At 47.9% G+C, this 10,000-nt stretch overlaps 1 protein-coding gene across 2 annotated transcripts in view; it reads left to right on the top strand.

Moving 5' to 3' along the window:
* Nucleotides 1-10,000, top strand: part of LOC118946021 — a 35,765-nt gene that overhangs the window by 17,194 nt on the left and 8,571 nt on the right. For both annotated transcript variants that reach the window (XM_036969996.1, XM_036969995.1), the window contains exons 3-10: nt 4,534-4,650; nt 4,994-5,163; nt 7,307-7,409; nt 8,506-8,551; nt 8,621-8,725; nt 8,941-9,036; nt 9,239-9,364; nt 9,463-9,588. In XM_036969996.1, the coding sequence (XP_036825891.1) occupies nt 4,538-4,650; nt 4,994-5,163; nt 7,307-7,409; nt 8,506-8,551; nt 8,621-8,725; nt 8,941-9,036; nt 9,239-9,364; nt 9,463-9,588 (885 nt within the window). In that variant the 5' untranslated portion in view covers nt 4,534-4,537. The remainder of the gene's footprint in view (nt 1-4,533; nt 4,651-4,993; nt 5,164-7,306; nt 7,410-8,505; nt 8,552-8,620; nt 8,726-8,940; nt 9,037-9,238; nt 9,365-9,462; nt 9,589-10,000) is intronic.

The following is a 10,000-nucleotide window of genomic DNA, read 5'->3' as shown; positions in this document are numbered from 1 at the left end:
TGTAATAGGAAATGCAGCTCTGTCTCTACCTCTCCCCTGGAGCAGAGTGAGCACAGCCTGTCCTCTGTGGGCAGCCAGGTTTGTCTGTGACGACCGGTCTCTATAGCCAGACTGTCCTCTCTGGGCAGCCAGGTTTGTCTGTGACGACCGGTCTCTATAGCCAGACTGTGCTCACTGAGTCTGTACCTTGTCAATGTTTTCCTCAGTTTTCTATCAGTCACAGTGGTCAGATAGTCTGCCACCATGTACTGTCTGTTTAGAGACAAATAGCATTGAAGTTTAATTTGATTATTTGTGGTGTCTTTCTAATAGGTGATATATTTTTGCTTTGTGATGATTTGGTTGGGCCAGATTTTCTAAGCGATGTCTTGAGGCTCTATGGGGTTGGTTTGGGTTGGTGAACTGTGCCTCAGAACCAGCAGGTTGAAGGGACTCTCCTCTTGTTTCATCTCTTGACATTGCAGAGCTGTGTGATGGAATGTTTTGGGGTCACTTGTTTTTAGATGGTTGTAAAATTTGATGGCTCTTTTTTCTATTCGAATGAGGAGGGGGTATTGGCCCAATTCTGCTCTACATGCGTTATTTGGAGTTTTTCTTTGCACTTGCAATATAGTCTTGCAAAACTCTGCATGCAGTATTTCGATTGGATGTTTGTCCCATTTGGTAAATTCATTATTAGAGATTGGACCCCATACTTCACTGCTATATAGAGCAATTGGTTCTCTCTCTCTCTCTCTCTCTCTCTCTGTCTCTGTCTCTCTCTCTCTCTGTCTCTGCTTCTCTCTCTCTCTCTCTCTCTCTCTCTCTCGCTTTCTCTCTACTCAATTCAATTTTCTCTCTCGATTCAATTAAATTCAAATTTCCTTTCTCTCTCTATTCAATTCAATTTCAATGTTCTCTGTCTCTCCTGCTGTGCAGCATGCTAGCAGCAGGGTTGCAGGGGATGTTCATTCACCTCACAGTATGATCCCATCCATTAATGACAGCGCTGATGGTCAACCTAGATCTTTTATTTATTGAGTGCTAACATTAGAGACAGTCAATAAAGCATGGATGTCAACAAATTAACAATGGACTGATTTGAATTAAGGTTGCAATTTAAATTCAGTTTACCCAGACCTTGTCTGCCTATGTCCAATTTTAGCATCGTACTGAACCCAGACGGAACCCAGACTGTCAGAAACCTCAGATAAAGCATGTCAGTGAATTATCAGAGGATGAATGTGGCCGAGACGAGGAGGGCTATTGATTGGCTGTTGGGGAGGAAACAGTGTTGCGAGGTGGTGTTGGCCATGAGTTGTGGTCAGACTGAGCGAATGCTGAGCACACTTCTCGGGGATTTGATTAAAACATAACGAACCCCCTCCACTCTCCCTCCCCCTGTTTCTTAACATCCCTCGTTCCCAGCCACCCGCATATCTGCATAAAGGGAAGGCTGAACAGAAAGTGCACTGCTGCAAAGTTGTCAGTCGCGATAAACACAGAGACAAGTAGTGTCTGTGTGTGTGTGTGTGTGTGTCTGTGTCTGTGTGTGTGTGTGTGTGTGTGTGTGTGTGTGTGTGTGTGTGTGTGTGTGTGTGTGTGTGTGTGTGTGTGTGTGTGTGTGTGTGCGTGCGTGCGTGCGTAATGTGTATGTGCGTGTTTGTTCCTTATTAAATGTCCTAAAAGCATGCCCTAAAATTGTGGTTGTCCTATGTGTCACATCTTGTTGAGTGTGACGTGTTTGGCCTTGTGACTGTAGAGTTGAATACCCTTCTGACTCCCTCCTCCCAAACAACACGAGATACAGATCTGCTACTAAGATAATTGTAGTCAAACACAACACTAAGCTCTGTCTTCCGTCCTTCTCTGGTTCCCATTTCAACAATACCTTTTTGTTTGTCTTCCCTTTCTGCTTCTGTGGTGGCAGGTAGCCTAGTCAAATCAAATCAAATCAAAGTTTATTTGTCATGTGCTCCGAAAACAGGCTCTAACCAATAGTGCAAAAAAGGTATTAGGTGAACAATAGGTAAGTAAAGAAATAAAAACAACAGTAAAAAGACAGGCTCTATACAGTAGAGAGGCTATAAAAGTAGCGAGGCTACATACAGACACCGGTTAGTCAGGCTGATTGAGGTAGTATGTACATGTAGATATGGTTAAAGTGACTATGCCTATATGATGAACAGAGAGTGTCAGTAGCGTAAAAGAGGGGTTGGAGGGTGGTGGGTGGCAGATAGCCCAGTTAGCCAATGTGTGGGAGCTCTGGGGGGTCAGGCCAATTGAGGTAGTATGTATTGTGTAGTTAAAGTGACTATGTATATATGATAAACAGAGAGTAGCAGCAGGTTAAAAGAGGGGTTCGGGGGGGACACACAATGCAAATAGTCCAGGTAGCCATTTGATTACCTGTTCAGGAGTCTTATGGCTTGGGGGTAAAAACTGTTGAGAAGCCTTTTTGTCCTAGACTTGGCACTCCAGTATCGCTTGCCATGCGGTAGTAGAGAGAACAGTCTATGACTGGGGTGGCTGGGATCTTTGACAATTTTTAGGGCCTTCCTCTGACTCCGCCTGGAGTAGAGGTCCTGGATGGCAGGCAGTTTAGCCCCATTGATGTAATGGGCCGTACGCACTACCCTCTGTAGTGCCTTGCAGGCGGAGGCTGAGCTATTGCCATACCAGGCAGTGATGCAATCGATGTTGCAGCTATAGAACATTTTGAGGATCTGAGGACCCATGCCAAATCTTTAATGTTTCCTGAGGGGGAATAGGCTTTGTTGTGACCTCTTCACGACTGTCTTGGTGTGTTTGGATCATTCTAGTTTGTTGGTGATGTGGACACCAAGGAACTTGAAGCTCTCAACCTGCTCCACTACAGCCCTGTCAATGAAAATGGGGGTGTGCTTGATCCTCCTTTTCCTGTAGTCCACTATCATCTCCTTAGTCTTGGTTTCGTTTAGGGAGAGGTTGTTATTCTGGCACCACCCGGCCAGGTCTCTGACCTCCTCCCTATAGGCTGTCTCGTCATTATTGGTGATCAGGCCTACCACTGTTGTGTCATCTGCAAACTTAATGATGGTGTTGGAGTCGTGCCTGGCCATGTAGTCATGGGTGAACAGGGAGTACAGGAGGGGACTGAGCACGCACCCCTGTGGGGCTCCAGTGTTGAGGATCAGCAAGGCAGATGTGTTGCTACCTACCCTCACCACCTGGGGGCGGCCCGTCAGGAAGTCCAGAATCCAGTTGCAGAGGGAGGTGTTTAGTCCCAGGATCCTTAGCTTAGTGATGAGCTTTGAGGGTACTATGGTGTTGAACGCTGAGCTGAAGTCAATGAATAGCATTCTCACATAAGTGTTCCTTTTGTCCACGTGGGAAAGGGCAGTGTGGAGTCCAATAGAGATTGCATCATCTGTGGATCTGTTTGGGTGGTATGCAAATTGGAGTGGGTCTAGAGTTTCTGGGATAATGGTGTTGATGTGAGCCATGACCTGCTTTTCATAGCACTTCATGGCTACAGACATGAGTGCTACGGGTCTGTAGTCATTTAGGCAGGTTGCCTTCATGTTCTTGGGCACATGGACTATGGTGGTCTGTTTGAAACATGTTGGTATTACAGACTCAATCAGGGACAGGTTGAAAATGTCAGTGAAGACACCTGCCAGTTGGTCAGCACATGCCTGGAGCACACGTCCTGGTAATCCGTCTGGCTCCTCAGCCTTGTGAATGTTGACCTGTTTAAAGGTCTTACTCACGTCGGCTACGGAGAGCGTGATCACACAGTCGTCCGGAACAGCTGATGCTCTCATGTATGCCTCAGTTTTGCTTGCCTTGAAGCGAGCATAGAAGTGATTTAACTCGTCTGGTAGGCTTGTGTCACTGGGCAGCTCACAGCTGTGCTTTCCTTTGTAGTCTGTAATAGTTTGCAAGCCCTGCCACATAAGATGAGCGTCGTAGTATGATTCAATCTTAGCCCTGTATTGACGCTTTGCCTGTTTGATTGTTCGTTGCAGGGCATAGCAGGATTTCTTATAAGCTTCCGGGTTAGAGTTCGCACCTTGAAAGCGGCAGCTCTACCCTTTTGCTCAGTGTGAATGTAGCCTGTAATCCATGGCTTCTGGTTGGGGTATGATGAAGTATTGATGAAGCCAGTGACTGATGTGGTGTACTCCTCAATGCCATCGGAAGAATCCCGGGACATGTTCCAGTCCGTGATAGCAAAACAGTCCTGTAGTTTAGCATCTGCTTCATCTGACCACTGGGCGAGTGTAAGAGTGTTGAGCCAGTAACTGAAAGGTTGCTGGTTCAAATCCCAGAACCGGCAAGGTGGGGAAATCTGCCATTGAGCAAGGCGGTTAACAACAACTGGGTGCTGATGTAAACTAAGACAGCCCACTGCAGCTCTCTGATTTAGAGGTGTTGGATGAAATGTGAAACACATATTTCAGTTGTGTGCAACTGACTAAGTTTTCAATTTTATTCTCTCTGTCTGTCTGTCTGTCTGTCTGTCTGTCTGTCTGTCTGTCTGTCTGTCTGTCTGTCTGTCTGTCTGTGTAGTTAAATGGAGGAGAAAGAGAGGAGTAGGAGTCGGTCTCTGTCTCGTAGCCGTAGGGCCACCCGGGTGCAGCAGGTGGTGGGGACGTTGATCAGACGCACCCGCGAATCACTCAGCAGGTACAGTATCAACACATGAGAGGCATATGCATTCACAGATAGAGGAACACACATTCACAGATAGGGGAACTCACAGACAGAGAAACCTACAGAGATTTGATGTCAAGAGGTTTGCAGTCCCACAATAGAATGAAGTGTGTGGACGGGCCACCTGTTAGTCATGCTAGTAAACACGTCAGAAACAGCTGACAGAGATGGAAGGGGATGCCTTTAGCCCTCTGTAGTGAATCTAATTCAATGTTTTACACAAATACTTTACTCACATAGTATCACACCAGCTGCTCTGCCACTCCCAATAACCCCTGACCTCTAACCCCTATTTAACCCCTGTTTGACCTCTCAGAGAGCGGATCCTTGGGGATGGGAGGTCCAACCGGTCTGGCAGCGTGACCAGTCAGAACTTCCCGGTGAGGCTAACGGTTCAGATCGTCAGAGACCCGGTGTTGGACTCCAGCGGTCATGGGTTCTCCCTCTCCAAACAGCACCCTCTGCTGGTCAGGGACGTGGCTGCAGGTAGGCCGTGCGCGTGTGTGTCTGAGAGAGCGAGAGAGTGAACGCTCTCTCTGAAATGTGGCCACCTGCTTCATCATGCCGCAGTAGACTCGCCCACAGCAAGACAGATTTAGGCACACACAAACACATGCACACACACATGTGTGCGTACGCACACACACACCAACCCTCTCCTGGCATTTAGAATGCCAGGCACTGTGCCAGAAAAGCCAGTGAAACAACAGAGCCACTTGCTCATCCTTTTTAGATTTGATCACTCTTCATTTAGTTGGACACACACACACACCTTGCTGAGCTGTGTGTTTCTTTCCTCTCTGTAGAATCTACTGATCCAATACCCTGACCAATACCCTGATCAATACCCTGAGAAGTACCCTGCTGCCCCCAGCCCAATAATCACAACTTGCTGCAGAGAGAGAGAGGGGGTGTGAGAGAAAGAGAGGGGGAGTGAGAGAAAGAGAGAGGGGGGAGACAGAGAGGGAGAGGGAGAGAGAGGGGGAGACAGAGAGGGAGGGAGAGAGAGAGGGGGAGACAGAGAGGGAGGGAGGGAGGGGGGAAACAGAGAGGGAGGGAGAGAGGGGGGGGGAGGGAGAAAGAGGGGGGGGAGTGAGAGAAAGAGGGGGGAGTGAGAGAAAGAGAGAGGGGAGAGACAGAGAGGGAGGGAGAGAGAGGGGGAGACAGAGAGGGAGAGAGAGGGAGAGAGGGGAAGACAGAGAGGGGGAGAGAGAGGGGGAGAGAGAGAGAGAGAGAGAGGGAGGGGGAGATACGGAGAGGGAGGGGGAGAGAGAGAGTGGGAGAGGGAGGGAGAGGGGAGAGAGAGGGAGAAGGGGAGATAGAGAGAGGGAGAGAGAGGGGGAGACAGAGATGGATGGAGAGAGAGAGGGGGGACAGAGAGAGAGGGAGAGAGAGGGATGGAGAGAGAGAGGGGGGACAGAGAGAGAGGGAGAGAGAAGGGGGAGACAGAGAGGGAGGGAGACAGAGAGGGAGACAGAGAGGGAGACAGAGAGGGAGGGAGGGAGGGAGGGAGGGAGGGAGGGAGGGAGGGAGGGAGGGAGGGGAGACAGAGAGGGAGAGCAAGAGAGAGAGAGCAAGAGAGAGAGAAAGAAAGAGTTAGAGAGAGAGATGGTGGGTAAAAGAGAGGGAGGAGCGTGAGAGAGAGAGAAAGAGAGAGTTAGAGAGAGAGAGAAAGAGAGAGATGGTGGGTAAAGAGAGGGAGGAGCGTGAGAGAGAGAGAAAGAGAGAGTTAGAGAGATGGTGGGTAAAAGAGAGGGAGGAGTGTGAGAGGCAGTGAGATGAGAGTGTGACGCGAGGAAGGGGAGAGAGAAAAGGAGAGAGAGTGGAGCTGTAGGGATCAGGGTATTGGATCAGGGGGTTGGCAGACCTGACATTGTGAAACCAACTGGGGACATTTTGTTCGTCCCCACAAGGTTAAATGCTATTTCTAGTGGGTTTAGGGTTAAGGTTAGAATTAGGTTTAGGGTTAAGGTTAGAATTAGGTTTAGGAATGAATTGTATGTACTTGCAAGGTTAGCTGCGCAAGACTGTGTGTGTGTGTGTGTGTGTGTGTGTGTGTGTGTGTGTGTGTGTGTGTGTGTGTGTGTGTGTGTGTGTGTGTGTATGTGTGTGTGTGTGTGTGTGATAGTGCCATATGCTGTCAGTGGTTAGTAGAGTGGGATCAGGGACAGGGCTTTGCTGGGCAGGCGGAGGGGTGTGTGTGTATGTGTGTGTGTGCGTGTGTGTGTGTGTGTGGAGAGAGTGGGCAGCAGAGTAACTGCTGTGCCTCAGTCCTGCTCTCTGGCCTGAAGACAAATGAGTATAAATAACCAACCAGAGAAAGCAAGGAGACTGGCAGAGAGACTGGCAGAGAGTCTGGCAGAGAGGCTGGCAGAGAGGTTGGCAGAGAGACTGGCAGAGAGGCTGGCGGAGAGACTGGCAGAGAGGCTGGCAGAGAAACTGGCAGAGAGACTGACAGAGAGACTGACAGAGAGACTGGCAGAGAGGCTGGCAATGATCCAGAAAGACTGGCAGAGAGGTTGGCAAGGACCCAGAATAATGTTAACCCTCGTATGCCTCCCCAGAGGAGCTACTGTAAGCACATGTGACTGTGTTGAACTATATAACTTTTTGTCCTCTGTGTGTGTAGGAGGCCCGGCAGATGGGATACTGTACCCTGGAGATCAGGTGTTACAGATCAATGACCTGCTGGTGGACCATCTCAGCTATGAACAGCTGCAAGACATCACCAGGTAACTAACGCTGTTATCTCTCTCTTTATTCCCTCTGTTCCTCACTGTTATCACTCTCTTTATTCCCTCTGTTCCTCACTGTTATCTCTCTCTTTATTCCCTCTCTTCCTCACTGTTATCTCTCTCTTTATTCCCTCTGTTCCTCACTGTTATCTCTCTCTTTATTCCCTCTCTTCCTCACTGTTATCTCTCTCTTTATTCCCTCTCTTCCTCACTGTTATCTCTCTCTTTATTCCCTCTGTTCCTCACTGTTATCTCTCTCTTTATTCCCTCTCTTCCTCACTGTTATCTCTCTTTATTCGCTCTGTTCCTCACTGTTATCTCTCTCTTTATTCCCTCTGTTCCTCACTGTTATATCTCTCTTTATTCCCTCTCTTTCTCACTGATATCTCTCTCTTTATTCCCTCTGTTCCTCACTGTTATCTCTCTCTTTATTCCCTCTCTTCCTCACTGTTATCTCTCTCTTTATTCCCTCTGTTCCTCACTGTTATCTCTCTCTTTATTCCATCTCTTTCTCACTGTTATATCTCTCTTTATTCCCTCTGTTCCTCACGGTTATCTCTCTCTTTATTCCCTCTCTTCCTCACGGTTATCTCTCTCTTTATTCGCTCTGTTCCTCACGGTTATCTCTCTCTTTATTCCCTCTCTTCCTCACTGTTATCTCTCTTTATTCCCTCTCTTCCTCACTGTTATCTCTCTCTTTATTCCCTCTCTTCCTCACTGTTATCTCTCTCTTTATTCCCTCTGTTCCTCACAGTTATCTCTCTCTTTATTCCCTAACTTCCTCACTGTTATCTCTCCCTCTCCTCCTTACTCTGTTTTCTCTCTTTTTATTCTCTTTGCTCCTCACTCTGTTTTCTCTCTCTGGTTCTCAGTCTCTATATGCTCACTAGATTAGAGAGTACAGACAGGTTACTGGGACTAGGACTCCCTTCCAGTTCTGAAAGCATACTTTCATAATGTCTGTGTGATTGTGTGTGTGAGTTTGAGGGTGTGACAGGTCAAATGCTAAGTCAGTCAGGTCAAATGTCAAATGTCAAATGCAAATGTTTACGTGACTGCTGGACAGAAACATCTTGTCTCTGTGTTTCTTTAGGAACTTGGAGGACTTTGTCACAATGACCATCCTAAGGAACATGACAGTAAGTGTGTGTGTGTGTGTGTGTGTGTGTGTGTGTGTGTGATGACATAATGGTGTTTCTATGTGTCAGGGTCCTAAGTCGTCCATCATGTCGGCAGAGAAGAGGGCTCGTCTGAGGAGTAACCCGATCAAAGTACGCTTTGCAGAGGAAGTGGTTGTCAACGGTCACACTCAGGTCAGGACCCTCTCTCTCTCTCGCTCTCATTCTATCGCTCTCTCTCTCTCGCTCTCTCTTTCTCTCTCTCTCATTCTCTCTCTTTCTCTCTCTCTCATTCTCTCTCTTTCTCTCTCTCTCATTCTCTCTCTTTCTCTCTCTCTCGCTCTCTCTCTCACGCTCTCTCATTCTCTCTCTGTCACTCTCTCTCATCCTCTATTTTTTTTGTCCTGCAGGGGAACTCTCTTCTGTTCCTTCCCAATGTTCTGAAGGTGTATCTGGAGAACGGACAGACCAAGGCCTTCAAGTTTGACACTACCACCACTGTCAAAGTACGGATATAACATGTATTACATTTACCTACACATGTTCTGATTTGATGCCGTAGAATCACTCGTGCTTGTTATCCTGTGCTGTTTGCATGACTCACTTCCCCATTAGCGCTAACAGAAGTATTCATTTGTCAGGCAACCTTTGCAAAATACCTTACCTGGTGTTAGTTGACGGAGATATGCTGTTGTTTCGTTGTTGCAGGACATCGTTGTGACTCTGAAGGACAAGTTGTCTATCCACTGCATTGACTACTTTGCTCTGGTGCTGGAACAGCAGTACAGCATCACCAAGCTACTGCTGCTGCACGAGGACGAGTTCATACACAGGGTGAGGAGAACACCCACACAGCCTCAACCTGTCTAGCCAGTGCAGTCTGTCACTATGAATCTCAGACTATTCACCTCTATGTGACCTTGTGTCTCCAGGTGGTGCAGAAGAAGGAGAACAGCAGCCATGACTACAGGTGTCTGTTCAGGGTGTGTTTCATTCCCAGAGACCCCCTGGAGCTGCTACAGGAAGACCCCACCGCCTTCGAGTACCTCTTCCTGCAGGTGAGCCACATCTACCTGCAGGCCTAGACGACCATGTTCAGTGCCTGTAACTAGTCTGCCTGTACTTTCACCTGTACCTATAGCCACGAGAACCTGTCTAGCTTGCATTCAGGTGAGCAGTGTTTTCTTTAAAAGACTAGTGTGCATAGCCGCAGGAAGTAGTGTTGCTGAGGGGGCTGCAGCACCCCCTGATGAATCACAATTTAAAAAATGAATTCAGAAAAAAAAGTGTACAAAAAAATCTGAAATAAAAATAAGGTTGGCCTTTAGTAGTCCTGTATTAGTGGACTGATATAGCTGCCTGCTGAGTCGACAAAACATCCTCACACCCCTAAACATCTTCCCTCGGCGATGGTTGCCGTCACCTTCGGGTGACAGAATCAGGGTTTTCAGGGAGTGATTTATGGTGAAG

The sequence above is a fragment of the Oncorhynchus mykiss genome, chromosome 31, assembly GCF_013265735.2.
Source record: "Oncorhynchus mykiss isolate Arlee chromosome 31, USDA_OmykA_1.1, whole genome shotgun sequence".
NCBI lineage: Eukaryota > Metazoa > Chordata > Actinopteri > Salmoniformes > Salmonidae > Oncorhynchus > Oncorhynchus mykiss.
The sequence above is the reverse complement of the archived record's forward strand: the minus strand, read 5'-3'. Positions and strand labels throughout refer to the sequence as shown.